Genomic DNA, 14,548 nt, shown 5'->3' with positions numbered 1-14,548 from the left:
CCTTTGCCATTAAGGTTCTCGAGATGGAATATGAAACTATTACGATTTTTGTTGCTGATGATATGAAATGTAATACTCAAATAATAGAGAACAGATTGATAACTATTTTGAGAGGCTACAAAAGAGTTGGCTACAAGCAGATTGAACTCAACAACTAGTACTTGGACTACAATTTCCCATTTTCGTCTACATTTTTTCGGACCAAAATAACTATACTCGGTTGCTAAGTAACTTCCTGTTCTCATTCTTCTGCTGTACTTGTTGCTGCTTTATACTCCACCTTAAACTAATCACCTGTTAATGCCCGAGGTCTATGCTCAAGAGTCAAGAGAGACATGCCCGTCTGAGAAATTGCCCTCACGAATCCCATATTTGCCGTAAGAGTTGGTGCCTTCCAGTAGTCTCCTGTCCCAAAGACGATTTTGTTCTTCAGTGCAATCTTTCTCGTGGTCGAAAGGCTCGCCATACGCACTGAAGGAGTGTCTGGCACAGTCCTGTTCAGATTTCAAAAGCACTCATTACTATGTACATAATAAGTTAAGATACGGCCAAGATAAGATTTTGAGATGTCAGTCACAGTTTGGTAATATTTATTCCGTCAACTCATTAAAAAAATTACTTACAGGAAGGGTAGAATCGTATTGCCAAACTTACAGTAGGTGTTTTAATAACTGCTTCGCTCTCAACATCTCATTAGGACCTCCACACATTGATACAAGCTCCATAAATTCCGAACGAACTGTTTCACATATCAAACCTATCTTCCCAGATATCACATCGCTCATTTCCACCAGAATCGGGTTCAGCAGCTCAGATTTCGCCTTTCAAAAAGGAATAAAGGAGACAGACATTTAGACAAACTGAAATTGCCACAAATAAATATCTAAATAAAACCTACATAAAAAATAGAAACGTTGTCGTATAAAGTCATTCTGCAGCATGATGGCCAGACGAAATAAATTGTTAAACGACATTCTGATAGTGGTCAAACCCCTACGAAGAGGTCAACCGTCGTATATATACATCGCTAGGGTTTGAGTCTCAAATTTCATTATAGAACCGATTGGTGCATGGTTGAAAAACTAACCAAAACTAAACAAACTGAACAGAAAATCTGAGTATCGTGAATGCGGACACGATAACCTTGGGTAAGAAAATAAGCGTAATAGAAAGAAACCGAAGTTATCGTTTCTGAGTGAAAAAAATCACTGAATAGTAGAAACTCACATAGTTTACCAAATCAAACCGTAATATTAGAGAAGTTGATAAAAAGAGTTAGAGCATCTACCTGTGCAATGACAAACTCAAAGTTGCTCTTAAATCTCTCCTTCAGTGCAGACTCTGGTGCAGCCAGCAGCTTTTCAGCACCACCATTGCTAATTCCCGACACAAGAGCAACCAAAGACGTTGTATCAAAATTAATAAGATCTTCATTGAACAAAGACTCTGGCTGGGCAGATTCCAAGTTTAACGAGATACATCTGATCCTTGTTATTAAAGAAGAAAATGCATCTCCAAATACTGAAGGAGCTTGATATTCAGATAACCCTAATTTAGCATCTCCTGTAACTGCATCTCTAACTCCATCAACAGACACTACAAAATTATCTACTTCTATTTTGAATGCACACGACTTCTGATAAGTTCTTGCCCTTACATTAACCCACCCATCCTCTAATTCTTCCGAAAAATCAGCGTCATCGGTAAGGGAAAGTTCATTTCCACACTCCAAAGCACCAAATTCATCGACAAGCTTCTGTGAAACAACCCCTTCAAGTCCATTTGAGAAAAAGAGAATTAATGAAGCTGGTTTGAGACTGAATGAGGAGCGAGCCTCGTTTAGAATCTGGTCTATGCGAGTTCTTAATCCTTTATTTCCATGAGAATCTGACCACGAAATGTACTTAGGGTTTCTATCTGATACAACAAACCATACTGGATTTTTGTGCAGATTACAAACAATATCAACATGAACGCCTTTTGAACGAGAATCATTTTTCTTTCCATGTTCTGAAGATATTGGAATCGGCTTACAAACACGTGAAACTCCAGTTATATATGGCTGTTGAAGAATGTAAACTATAGATTCAAGGTAACCAATATTAACACTGCAATCAAAACAATCAACTAAAATTTCAGAACTTTTCAGTGCATTTATTAAATTCAATTATAAATTGTGGAGTAGAGAACACAAAGTAAATAAGCTTAATCGAGAATGAAAAACTGCAATCATTAACGACTCAAGCCTTAGCAGTTATCAATATTCGAATGTCGCCCTTGATTTAGACAACTAATCTAAGCCCAACAAGTACCGAAGTACGGGTTTTTATTTCTGGCAAAGGCTCCACGAGCTCACCCAAAAGACAACAACACTTACTAAGCTTGAGCTCCCACCTATAGCCTAGGCTCTCTACCAAGCGATGTGAGACTATGACTAAGAGCAACTCCAACCCCAGTCGGCTGAGGCCGAATTTCGGCCTCAGCCGACTACTCCAACCTGGGTCGGAGGGGGCTGAGCTGAGGCTCAGCCCCAACTCTCTCCTTCAGCCGACCCAACAGATTGGGCCGGCTGAAGAGTTGTCATACGATCGTTGGGAGCCCCAGACGGTCATATGACCATTTCCATCTTGACCGTCGGATGTGATCCAACGACCTTATACGGCTGTTGGATCACACCAACGGTCCGATTTTTTAAGAATATATATATATATATATATATATATTATCCTTTAATATACTTAAAAAAATTTAATTACTTTTTTTTTAACACATTAATAATTAAAACTAAATAACTAATTAAAGTTTTAATTAACACATTGATATAATTAGTATTATTTTTAAAACTTTAATAATTAAAATACATCCCACCAACGTGCCTTCCCCGAATAATTCTCCAACTTTGGAAAAAAATATTATTTCGAAAATAGGTGTTTCACACATACACGATCACACACGTTTTTCGTACACACACAAAAAACCCACCCACGTGTATCCCACATGCACAAATTTTAGGCCCAGAGGCCGGGGTTGGAGCTGATTTTTTTAGGCTAAGACGAGGCTGAAATTTTTGGATTGAAAAATGCTCTGTTTTGCGTAAGACAGGCTGGTGTTGGAGTTGCTCTAATGCAGTAATCAACGAAACAAATAATCAGAAAAGGAATAGTAAAGGGAGATAAAAAGAGAAGGAAACCCTAGAAATGGTTTGAAATCGTGCAAACCTGATCGGAGTTGAAGGATGAGGAGAAAGGGAGATGCGGTTGAGGAATTTCAACTCGGAGTTAACTAATCTGACAAGAGTTTGCTTGCAATTATCAGTGATCTTTGAGTTAGGTAATGTTTGAATCCGATTCTCAACGATTTCGCATCTTTTCTTCGCCTCTTCAATCATCGTACGAAATAAAAGAAGTATGTAAATGTGTGGGCCGTATAATGTCCCATACCCGATGATATGTGGGCTTTAAAGGCGGTTTACGACCAGGCCCATATCTGCCTATATATATCGGTGCGGACAACTCGTCTAAATTATTCGCGTGTTCTTCGTTTATTTCTCTCTCTAAAGGTAAGAATCTGCAATCTCAATTTTCTACTTTTAGGGTTTATTTCAATTGATCTTTTTATCTGTTTTCTGATCTATTAGGGTTTACTGAGGTGATTTGACGTAATTTTTTAGAACACTGTAGACTGAATAAGTGGGAATTGTTCACCAAACCCTAGTTGAGAACTTCATACTGAATTAAAACCTAGTACTTGTTAGAAGATTTTCGCAATCAAAAAGTTCAATTCGTTATGATTATCATACTGTTCATACCATTAATATTTGATTATCTTAGACTGAATTTTGTTAGGGTTTAGGTTCTAATTACCTAATACCAACAATGGGAAATAATTTAGAATCATTGATGAAAGGAAGTGCCTTAGAGTAAGTAGGAATTCAAGATATATTTAGTTAAGTTTTTATCTCTGATGCGATATTTGAATGTGAACAAGTATAGACTAGGAGAAGTTGTTCTTAATTTTGAATTTTCTTCTTAAACTGTTTCGACCTTTTGATTTATTTTTTCTTGTATAGAACAAACTAAAATCATGACTATTGAAGAGGATTCGATTGAACAAGCTGCTATAGCTAGACGAGAGAGGCTCAAAGCTCTTAGGACAGCCCAGGAGCTCCTAAGCAACCCAGACGAGTCAGTTCAAAGTGAAGCAAAGACAGATGATGGGAGTGAAGCTAACGAGGATGAGTGAGTCCTTATTTCTTAATGCTCCCATTCTTTTTATACTTGTTTAGTAGCATTCTTGTTTGATTAGTAATGTCGCACCATCGCCTTTTTGTTCATAGCATTTGACCTATTAAAATTGATATCAAGCACATTCCTGGTGTGTTTATCCTTATTCTTCTTATTATTATATCGGCAGTGGGTATTTGCTTTATAAACTTGTTGATACTATAGAATGTTTAGAGACTAGTAGACATAAATCACAAGAGGCAAGTCTTTGTTATGGTAGTAGTGCTTGCTTAGGTATATAAGTAGAGTACTCGACTGCTTCAGACAGAAATTCTAAGAACTCGAATGATATGATCAAAAGTACTCAGAGTGGGATCATGATGTATTTTACCAACAGAGAAAATCAGAACTTCTGAAGTGAACTTTTTTTATCTTTATAAATTAGAAGACTTTGAAGTGATTTTCATCTGTAACTATTTCAATTTTAACATGAATCACTATTCACAGGAAACCAAACATGAAGTTCAGGAACTACCTTCCCCATGATACACAACTCCAGGAAGGTAAGCTGGCTCCAGCTGTATTACCAAAATTTGAAGACCCTATTGCTGCAGCACCTCCTCCAGAAAAAACTGAGGTATGATTTTGTAACGATAAAAACATCCTATAGATATAATCCCTTATTGTCTCTCACTTGATTCTAATATGAGGAGTTTTTCAGGACCCATTTGTAAATATTGCTCCAAAGAAACCAAACTGGGACCTTCGAAGAGACATACAAAAGAAGCTTGACAAGCTTGAAAGACGAACACAGAAGGCAATAGTTCAAATTATGGGTTAGTACTTCCATTCCTTTAGTTGGTGTTACTCCTACTGTCCTACACCTTGTTGCTATTAGGTATTTGGCCGATTGAATGACGAGATAACCTTAAATTTTGGTTGTGGCATTGTTTGATTCATCAGTTAGCATTGGTTAATCGTTGTTGGTTTGTTAATTCCTCCGTTTTCGTTGATGATTGCTTTCTTAATCTCCGTAATGTCATTTGACTGTTGCAGAAGAACAACAGAAGAACGAATTGTTGAGCGAAGAAAATGGTGGTTCTGCAACTGAAGATCAGTAGAGAAAAGCTTTCGAGGGTTAGAGATTATGCAGTAGAAGGCAAGTAAAGAAATCTATGTCTGTTAGTATGAAACAAGAACCTACTTTATCAGGAAATGAATCGTGAAGTTATGAAAGAGAAATATGTGGGTGTTGTAAATTAGAATAGAGTTGAGAGGGAAGAGAGAAAATCTTCTATTGAAAATGATTTTAGTTTCCCACTCTGGTTTTTGAGCTACTAGCAGCCTTCTGAACAAAGTGGCTGAAATGTGGGTAGATTTCGAAGAACATTTCTCTTAATGTTACACATCAGATGTTTGGGTAATTTGTTCCTGCAATTTATGTGTTTTAACATTCATTAATTTTTTGCTCAGATGCCTAATGCCTTTATACCTTTCTACCATTACTAAACGTGTGACCAATATACCAAGTCGACTATACTGGTAAAGAGTAAACCTATCGATATAACAAATTTACAAATAATAACAAAACATGTTCCAATCTTTGAAGAAGAAACACTTCGTAAATAGTTTTATGTACTGAGATCTTCGGAAATGAGATTTTGGAAGGAAATGAAGAATTGAAGAAACACCCGGAAAAATGAAATTTTATATGCACAGTTGGTGGACACATCTGTTTGAAACTGTCATTTGGGTAGAAATGACATGAATGTGCACACATAAACATAAACCTTCAGGTTTTCGATTTTTCATATTTCTCTTCATCCTACATTCTTTTAACTTTTATCTCTCCATTTAAAGAAGGGTTCATCATCTATGGTCTTTTTTCTCCTTTATTCGCCCTTCTTATTCTTCTCCATTGTCTTCCTCTTCTTGTTCTTCAAGCATACATGACCCAAACCCTGTTGACGTGGGATAGTCTTTTGGACCAAGTTTTTGCTAAACGTAGTCCTCCAAAATGTTACATCACGAACAAATGTCGCAGAGAGGCTTCCTTATGTTGATGAGTGATGACGATTTATTGATAGAGGGTAAGTCTGAGAAAAGCTGAGAGACATATGTAGAAAATGAAGATGAGAAGAAATTTAAACAACAAAGAAGATTTGAAGCCCGTGTGGTTCAATCACTTGTTTCTCCCTTTCTTCTCGTCCTCCTCTCTATTTATCCTCCATCGACGATCTCTCGTTCTGCGTTTTTCTCCCCTGCTTCCTCTCTGTATTCTGTCCTTGATGAAGTTGAACATGAAAAGAGAAAAAATTGCTTACGCAGTCTTGGAAACTACAACGATAATTAACGGTCAATAGGCATATAGTTTAAAGAAAAGCTGAAGTTTTTTTTTTTTTTGTTGAAGAAGAAAAGCTGAAGTTAAATGTATAAAAAATGTGAAGCCAAATAAAGATGTTTGTAAAAATTTAGGGGCTAAAAAGAAATTACTTTCAAAATTTAAACTTGAGTACGGATGTCTCATCGTGAGTAAATTTTGATTTTAGAAGGGGTACTTACGTCATCTGGACATCTTTTGAAGACCGTTTTCCCTCCTCCTCATACCACTCTCCTCTTTCCGTTCACCAGAGAGGTCTAGGGTTTATTTTTTCAGGTCCTCGGAAAACAAGAGAACAGAAATCAAGTTTGTCTGAGTTTCTCTCATCAAAACCCTAATTTTTCCCCATAAAAAACTCTCAGATCGCTCACTAAATTGTAATTCTTCTTCACTTTAACTTGATTTGATGTTTCTTTTCGTTCAATCTTGTTTATATGGGGAAATTTGGACTCATCTGTTACAGTTATCTGATTATTTTCTCTTTCTTTCGCTATTCTATGAAATTTCATACTATTATGTGTATTCAGATCATGTTTGATCTTAACTATTGACTGTATAAGTGAATTTGAGTAAAAAATTACATATATTTCCTTAATCTTCTTCTAGTTTGTGTTTCCTGAAGTTAAGTTCTTCACTTCATTTGTCTGTGTGAATTTCAAGAGTGCTGTTTTTTTTTAGAACTTTTGCCTCATAAAAATCTAGTCAGGCATAAAATCAAGCGAAAGAAATACTTGCAAGGGCATTGCAGTGACCTAATTATATGATAGTGCACTATAGAATGGGTTTGAGCTGTGGTTTTTCTAGTGGCCTGATTACTGTTATAATAGATTACAAAATCATCTTAATTTTGCTTTTTTTGTTTTCTAATGAGTTACCCACAGGAAAGAATGCACCACATTTGAATTCTCCGGTGCATAAACATCTTTTTTCTTTGTCGATTCTTAAGGTGTTAATTTTACCTTCTACTCTAGATTTTGAATTACTCTTGGTGTTTCTGCCTTCTCGTCGCAAGAATGTTTTGTTAGTAGTGCAGTGTGTATAACGAAAGAGGCTTGGCATTGGAAGCTTTCCTTTTCCTAACTTCCCAATTCCTTCAGTTCTTATCATGGTTTTCTTTCCCTTTCGTCAACTATTATCTTTTTTGTTATCTTGTTTCAGTAGGATGTGACAATGCAATACTTCGGGAAGTTATTAAGCTCATTGATTTCACTGCCCTGCTGCACTGAATTTCTTTGTTATTTATCTTTTCTTAGGCTATATGCTTCCCCTCCATGTCCGAGTTTAATTTATATATCGTGTCTGACTCTTGGCATTTGAGTTCTTCAAATTCCTGAACACTTGATTAATCCAATCTTTGTCTCATACCCAGATTATTTAAAGAATGGAACAAGGAAGATTCGAGGAAAGCATACAAGATGCCACTGATATGAAATGTAAAACTTTTTCAAGTTCAGCTCCAGCTTCTGTTCTAAGTGCTGGAATTTCTGACGAGAAATATACCATAAATAGCCTTGCATCGCCTACTCCAGAGAAGACAATCCAGCCATCGCGGATTAAGAAAAAAGGAATTGCCTTACCTGTAAAGATGGTGGAACTTGACAGCATTGAGGATGAAGCAGTTGAACTTCCAGACAAGTGGGTATCCAAAGGAAGTAACTGATTTCCATTTAAATTGTCAGTTTGGACTTTACACTAATAATCACTATCTCCTCTTGTACCAGGTACAAGTTTCTAGCAGAGTTTTTTCACCGTATAGGTACTTCTGTTAGGTTGCTCAATCTTCGTAAGAAGATGCCAACTTTTAAAAGTATCTGTACTCAGGTGGAGGTACTCACAAAAAGGTATGCGAATGTGCACTACTTTATATTTTTCCACTTGCTGTTAATTCTTTGCCGATATTTGTCTTTTATTGATTAATTATCCATTTGCACTTTTAGTGGCTCTCATTAACCATGCATACCTCAGACTATGTAAAAGTGCAAACCGATTAAAGTTGTTTAGCTCTTAGGCCATTTTGGGGTTTCCCTTATACACTAGTTATCTTGTTCAGTTTGTCTTTGTTAGCCCTTCCTAGTTCAGCTACTTCGTTCTCCAGCATTACTTACTTCGTGAACAACCAACAGTTCATTTTCTTCTCTTTCATATTTAGCTTACTTCTCAAGATCTCGTTGCCATTTATGCTACAAGTTTTAAGTTTATGTTGTAATATAATTAAATTAAGCTTATTTACCATGTGTTTGATGTTTCATGGAAGGATCTCGTCTAGATGTTTAACATTCTGCCCCGGTGTATTATTTGTTTCTTCAGAAAGTTGTCATACACCCACCTTGGACAGATAAAATACATACTCCCAGAAGCAGTTCAGATTGAGAAGATCCTCGTTCACGATGAGGAAACCCTGTGCATGAAGCCAGAGATGAAAGTTACACTGCTATTGAATGTGTTAGAGGTTCATCTAGACCAATCCCCATATATGGTTCTGAACCAAGTTTTCCGTGCACGGCTATTAAGCTTTTATAAAGACCATCCCGAGGTATTGTTTTTGTCTATAGTTGTTAATTATCTTATTCTTGTAGAAGCATTACACGTTGCTTACTGCTACAATAACTGGATTTTTAAGAGGAAAAAGTAGAGAAGTTCCAAAGCGTCTGGCTGGTGAGCGGAGGAAACATCTTTCAACTGGCCTCATCCATGACCTTTTCAAGTAATAATCATGGCAATTTGGCATGTCATTCCAAACTGATACTCAATAGTGTTATGATAAACCGTTTTCTTAGTATAATTTGATTAAAGATTGAACCTTGACGGTATATATCGCATATCTTCTATTTTTTTGATCCATTCCTTTCGTAGTGATTTACATTTGCACTAAATGTCTTTTCATTAGTTTGAGGAATGTTGCCAGCTACATATGTACCTTAACGACAATATTATTCTGTGGATAGACCAATAGACTGAAGTTATGTTTCTGCATTTTTGTGACAGGGTAGTGACATCCCAGAAGCCACATTACCAGTTCCGAACAGCCAAAAGAACATGTCAAATGTTCCATTGGCAGACGTGGAATCCCTTCCCGCCTCCACTCTCTATGAGCCATTAGCAAATCAATCTCCATCTTTTGGTGGACGGTTTTCTACTACTGTCCCAGAAACAGAAATGGTCAATCATATAGCATCAGAAACTCCAACTCCTCTTGTACATTTGGAGTCTGCTGATGAAGTAACTCAAGAAGAAGAACCCTCTCTTCAAGATTCCGAATCTACAAGCACCGAGTCACATGCTAACCTAATATTCAATCCTAAATTTTCCATGAGTTCTAATGCTTCTGAAAGTTCTCCAGTAAAGTCTGTCTTAGATGTGCATAAGGTTATGGTTGCAACACCAGCACAGCTCACACCACCAAGAAGATCCATTCTCAGCTCCACTCATAAAGTTATATCTGAGACGAGGGTTGCAAGCGAGGTAAAGAGGACACTGAATTTCCCCCTCTCACCAGTAAAATGTGATGGAATAGCTTCAACATCCACCATAGATGAGTCTGAACAGCAGGGGGACAAAAATCCTCAGACTTCAGCAACAAAGAAAACTCTCTTACTAGACGATGTCAATATGAGGGTATGATCCTTATTACCCAACTTTATTCCTATTATAGATTATAGACTTGTAATCTTACCTTTGCCTGTTACCAGCATTGTTTTGCTCTGAAGGCATCAACATTAGATCTTGTTAATAAAAGAGCCCTTACTGTGTGGATGATATGCAAAACAATTCAAATTAATTTACTAACTAATAGAAAGAAAGTAAAAAAACACACCCCATGCTTCACTGTGAGCCAGTGGCTTTTGGTGGTTCAACTCATTAATATGTTCAAAGTTGGTGGTATATGCCCTTCTCGTTCCATTTTCTATTGAACCTAATGACATTGTAATACCTACTTTTACAGGTTGAGGATAATGATAATTGCAACACGAGGCAGACAGTTTTGAAAAAACATCAAGTCACTGTTGCTTCATTGCCTAATCTATTTAATCTTATCCGCCACATATTCCAGTCAAACAACTATTCCTCAATCACAAAACAGGAGCTTGTATACAAGATTCTCTTAAAAGATATTTCAGTTGTTGAGACAAGTATGATTTCCTTCTATTGCACTTCGATTATTGAGATTTTATCATTTGTAGTTTAGATGGTTACTGGTGTTAGTTCAATCTAATGTGCAGGAGAAGTTGAAGAAAAACTCGATTTATTGGAAGAATTAGTTCCTGACTGGATTCAAAAGAAGTTGGTATCTAGTGGCGATCTATTATACAGGTAACGTCGTCAATACAATCTTGCTTCCTTTTGTCAATACAAATTTAAGTCATATTTTCGTATATTGAGTGGGGATCATATGATCTAGACGCGTTTGTGGTAGCCTCAACGGAAGTTAATGATTTTTAAAACATATGTAAAAGACAACAAGAACTCTTGAAATTCTTAATTAAACTCAATCTTTTCATAATGTGTATAGTGTAAGAATGTGGGTGGAACATGAAAAAAAATTTGGTGTGGAGATAAAGTAGAGACGTGGAGAAGTAGGACTTTTGTTTTCTTTTCCTTTCTACATTTCAGTGTTCTATTGACATACATTATATCACATTCTTTGCGGTAGACCTATAAAGAAAGACTCTTGAAGTCTCCAACTTAAGAATCCACCGTCTTTTTCTTTGTATGGAATAGTTCAAAGAAATGTTAATGGTAGTCGTCTTATAGATGTATACTTATTTTCTTTTTGCAGCATCAAAAAAGTAACGGATGCAGAGTCTATTCGGGCAAGGCTTATGGAAGCTGTGTGAACAGAAGAATGTGATGAAGGTAACTTACAACATTTGGTTTAGCAAAGAAAGAAGCATTGTTGTTCAAGATATCTATATCTGAAAATCATTTACGGATTGAAAAACTGTAAGTTACTCTTTAGGTTTAAGATATTCTGCTAAGATGCGGAAAAGTCATGCCACTTCATGTCTATGTGGTTCTCACTTGTATCGTCAACGAATATATATATATTTTTTAACGAAACACGGATTTAAATGGCATGTAAGCAACTGCTTCGATTGTCGTGTTGCACTAAATGTCTAACATATAAAAAGTCTAGTTGCTACTTGCTAATGTGGGTCTTTGTTTATTGTAACATATTTTTTATGGCCCAAAAGGTAGTGTTAGCCTGTTAGGTTGTGTTTGCTTTTCCATTAATTTAATATTCCAATTTGTTTTATGTGTAATTTAGTTATTTAGTATATCATTTTCTCTCTCTAATATAGTCAGATAGAAACAAATATTCTTCAAAAAATACGTGAAATATCATTCAAAAGTAAGTCTAGGTCACATAATATATTTAGGGTTACATTAACCATAAGTTGAATTGGTCGTTTATTTATTTCTCAAAATCTTAGTTTTGTGCTATTTAGGATAAGAATGTTTACCAAAAGAAAGATAAGCATAGGAAACCATCCTGACGTAGTATATGTTAATGCCCTAATAGTTTATCAAATTTGCTATTCAGTGGTTTCATCCTCCACAAATCTGTCAAAATTTGTCATCTTCAACCACAACAAACATGCAGTTTCAATAAATTGACAACTGATTCTTATGAACCTCACAAGTCTCTCTCAACCCAATCTCAAATGAAGACAACAATCTCTCACGTCTCTCTTGCCCTCATTTTCTCTCTCTAAACTCTCTTATATAGACCAGACTTGCCTTTTCCAAAGACCCATTTCTTGATTCTTGTTCTTCTTCTGCTTCTCTTTTCATATCTTCATTAGATTCTATTGTGAGACCAAGAACATGCCTTCTTCATTACAATCTCCCGCAGAAAACGATATCGAACCCAAAACAATCTTAGAAAGAGCACGTCCTTTCATCCGTGGTGAACTTGAATTAATCGATCCGAAACTCCCTTCTCTTGTATCTGTTCTTCGCTCTGTAGGTGCTGCTGAATGCTGGCACAAACATGGCAGCTTCTTTGATCATCTTTTTGACATTTACAAAATCTTGAAACTATGGAACTGTCCTGACTCAGTTTGTCTCTGTGGTCTCTTCCACTCTGCTTACTCTAATTCTTATGTTAATCTTGCCATTTTCGATCCTTCAACTGGTCGTGACACAGTTCGTGCTCATGTTGGTGAAGCTGCCGAACGATTAATTCACCTCTTTTGTGTTGTCCCTCGGCAATCTCTCATCCATGATGATCTTCTCTTCATTTACACTGATCAAGAACTCATTCAACACCTGAAATCATCTGAAACATCACTGAAAAATGCAAAAGAGATGGGTGTTTTTAATTCAGAAGAAGAATGGAGGAAGAAACTGAATTCAATCCTCCCACCTGAAGGAATATCAGTCAAACATATAAAGACTGGTGAAGAAATTGTAGTTTCAAGAAGGGTAATTGCTGTTTTTGTTTGTATGACAATGGCTGATTTTAGTGATCAGATATTCGGGTTTCAGGACATTTTGTTTGAGAACGATAACGGTCGTCTTGAATACGCCGGGAACAATCTGAATGCACTTTGGCCTGGTGATGGTAAACCAGGACTTTGGATGAACTCCATATCAAGAATGGGTGCAATTTATTCACTTTTAGTGAGAGAAGAAGAGATTTTCATTGAAGAGAGGAAAAGGGTAGGACAGAATTTATCAAATGAAGGTAGAGATGAAGAGATTGAGTTAGTAATTCCACCTGTTCTTGAGAATTGTACTAGGGTTTTGGATGCAGAGGATCAAATAATGGCAAGAGATTTGTATTGGGAGGCAGTTTGTAATGGGGGTAAGAAAGGGGTGGAAATAGGTGAGGAATTGTTATTGAAGTGCATTGAGAAGAACCCATTTGTTGGTGAACCACATGTGGTTTTGAGTCAGATCTATTTGACTAAAGGAAGGTTTGAGGAAGGTGAAAGAGAGGCTGAGATAGGGTTGAGGCTTTTATTGGAATGGGGTAGTCCATGGGATAAGAGGACTTCTTGGGAAGGTTGGATAGCTTGGTCTAGGGTTTTGGTGATGAAAGCTAAGGAAAAATCTTGGCCTACTACAGGTTGGGGTATCCTTAACCTTGGACTTGTGAAGTAAATATAAAGTGCCGCATTCTGAAAAATAAGTCTCTCAATCGATGATGAGTATAGTTAGTGCTTGTTGAAAGTTGTGAAATTTATCGGTTAACTAGTTTCAGAACAAGTTGATAAAGAGCTATCTAAGTACTCTTGTCTATGTTCTTACTTTAGGATTATAAAAGTCATGGTGGAAGAGGGTTAGGGTTAAAAGGCAAAACATACTGTTCATGTTTTACTCATTTCTGGTTGTTTGCATCAATCCTGTAACAAAAACACCAACTTTTGATAAATAAAGTTGCTATTTTGTTGGAATAGTTGCAAAATTTCCAATAGAGGAATGCCACAAATAGTTGAAATTAGGACTATATAGTGAGAAATTTCCTCCTCTTCCATAATTTACATGGTAGGGTTTGTTTGTTTTCATTTGAAGCTCACATGGTCTCTGAGTATGGTTTGAGATTACTCACTATTAGGTATCTGTTTGTTTATGTCTACTGTTAATTCTAATTATGAAATGGCAGGTATTGACTTGGTATTTCAGTTTTAATACCCTTGTAAATCAGGGCATTGACCTAGTTTTTTGCTTTGATCTACTGTTATGTCGAGAAATTTGACCCCTTTATTGGCATTTTAATTTGATCTCTACGACTCATGATTTTGTTAGTCAAATTTAATAGTCAATATCTCTTTCTTTTTATCATTCATTTTAAAAGGTTCAATTTTGTCTTTTCCTCTTTCTTACCTGCCAGAAATGGTCGCCAGCAGGCAGCAACAGTTGACTGATCTTTATGGGGTTCGACAACTTTTTCCGAACGAAGAAGAGAGAAATTATCGAAAGATGAATATTTTTAAAGATG

The 14,548-nt window shown here is 36.4% G+C and overlaps 4 protein-coding genes across 4 annotated transcripts; 3 read left to right on the top strand and 1 right to left on the bottom strand.

Moving 5' to 3' along the window:
• Positions 1-45: 45 nt before the first annotated feature.
• LOC147563858 (uncharacterized) lies at positions 46-3,436 on the bottom strand. Its single transcript, XM_086641341.1, has 4 exons — positions 3,219-3,436; positions 1,289-2,108; positions 655-821; positions 46-494 (listed from the first exon to the last, which is right to left on the bottom strand). Exons 1-4 carry the CDS (start codon positions 3,386-3,388, stop codon positions 287-289), a joined length of 1,365 nt encoding a protein of 454 aa, XP_086497467.1. The 5' UTR covers positions 3,389-3,436; the 3' UTR covers positions 46-286.
• Positions 3,437-3,450: 14 nt separating this feature from the next.
• LOC147563857 (Cwf18 pre-mRNA splicing factor) lies at positions 3,451-5,647 on the top strand. The gene is made up of 5 exons (XM_086641378.1): positions 3,451-3,559; positions 4,070-4,238; positions 4,731-4,860; positions 4,945-5,059; positions 5,280-5,647. Exons 2-5 carry the CDS (start codon positions 4,084-4,086, stop codon positions 5,342-5,344), a joined length of 465 nt encoding a protein of 154 aa, XP_086497504.1. The 5' UTR covers positions 3,451-3,559; positions 4,070-4,083; the 3' UTR covers positions 5,345-5,647.
• Positions 5,648-6,753: 1,106 nt separating this feature from the next.
• Positions 6,754-14,003, top strand: LOC147563855 (CDT1-like protein a, chloroplastic). Its single transcript, XM_086641318.1, has 8 exons — positions 6,754-6,980; positions 7,973-8,238; positions 8,325-8,444; positions 8,911-9,136; positions 9,589-10,218; positions 10,547-10,733; positions 10,824-10,914; positions 11,381-14,003. The coding sequence occupies exons 2-8, from the start codon at positions 7,985-7,987 to the stop codon at positions 11,436-11,438; spliced, it is 1,566 nt and encodes a 521-aa protein (XP_086497444.1). The 5' UTR covers positions 6,754-6,980; positions 7,973-7,984; the 3' UTR covers positions 11,439-14,003.
• LOC147563856 (uncharacterized) lies at positions 11,934-14,003 on the top strand. The gene has a single exon (XM_086641331.1). The coding sequence runs from the start codon at positions 12,430-12,432 to the stop codon at positions 13,708-13,710; it is 1,281 nt and encodes a 426-aa protein (XP_086497457.1). The 5' UTR covers positions 11,934-12,429; the 3' UTR covers positions 13,711-14,003.
• Positions 14,004-14,548: the final 545 nt, after the last annotated feature.

The sequence above is a fragment of the Eschscholzia californica genome, unplaced genomic scaffold (assembly GCF_041429995.1).
Source record: "Eschscholzia californica isolate CP2 unplaced genomic scaffold, dmEscCali1.0.p SCAF_1, whole genome shotgun sequence".
Lineage (NCBI taxonomy): Eukaryota > Viridiplantae > Streptophyta > Magnoliopsida > Ranunculales > Papaveraceae > Eschscholzia > Eschscholzia californica.
This window is presented reverse-complemented; position numbering and strand designations above follow the sequence as displayed.

What these genes read in the sequence shown, in the direction of transcription:
- LOC147563858 (XM_086641341.1), bottom strand. Translation starts at nt 3,388, where the DNA reads ATGATTGAAGAGGCGAAGAAAAGATGCGAAATCGTTGAGAATCGGATT. An exon ending in CATCCTTCAACTCCGATCAG is followed by an intron (nt 2,109 to 3,218) that starts GTTTGCACGATT and finishes TTTTGATTGCAG; the next exon opens with TGTTAATATTGGTTACCTTG. An exon ending in TTGAGTTTGTCATTGCACAG is followed by an intron (nt 822 to 1,288) that starts GTAGATGCTCTA and finishes CCTTTTTGAAAG; the next exon opens with GCGAAATCTGAGCTGCTGAA.
- LOC147563856 (XM_086641331.1), top strand. Translation starts at nt 12,430, where the DNA reads ATGCCTTCTTCATTACAATCTCCCGCAGAAAACGATATCGAACCCAAA.
- LOC147563855 (XM_086641318.1), top strand. Translation starts at nt 7,985, where the DNA reads ATGGAACAAGGAAGATTCGAGGAAAGCATACAAGATGCCACTGATATG. An exon ending in TATTTCAGTTGTTGAGACAA is followed by an intron (nt 10,734 to 10,823) that starts GTATGATTTCCT and finishes TCTAATGTGCAG; the next exon opens with GAGAAGTTGAAGAAAAACTC. An exon ending in AGTGGCGATCTATTATACAG is followed by an intron (nt 10,915 to 11,380) that starts GTAACGTCGTCA and finishes TTCTTTTTGCAG; the next exon opens with CATCAAAAAAGTAACGGATG.
- LOC147563857 (XM_086641378.1), top strand. Translation starts at nt 4,084, where the DNA reads ATGACTATTGAAGAGGATTCGATTGAACAAGCTGCTATAGCTAGACGA. An exon ending in AGTGAAGCTAACGAGGATGA is followed by an intron (nt 4,239 to 4,730) that starts GTGAGTCCTTAT and finishes CACTATTCACAG; the next exon opens with GAAACCAAACATGAAGTTCA. An exon ending in CTCCTCCAGAAAAAACTGAG is followed by an intron (nt 4,861 to 4,944) that starts GTATGATTTTGT and finishes GGAGTTTTTCAG; the next exon opens with GACCCATTTGTAAATATTGC.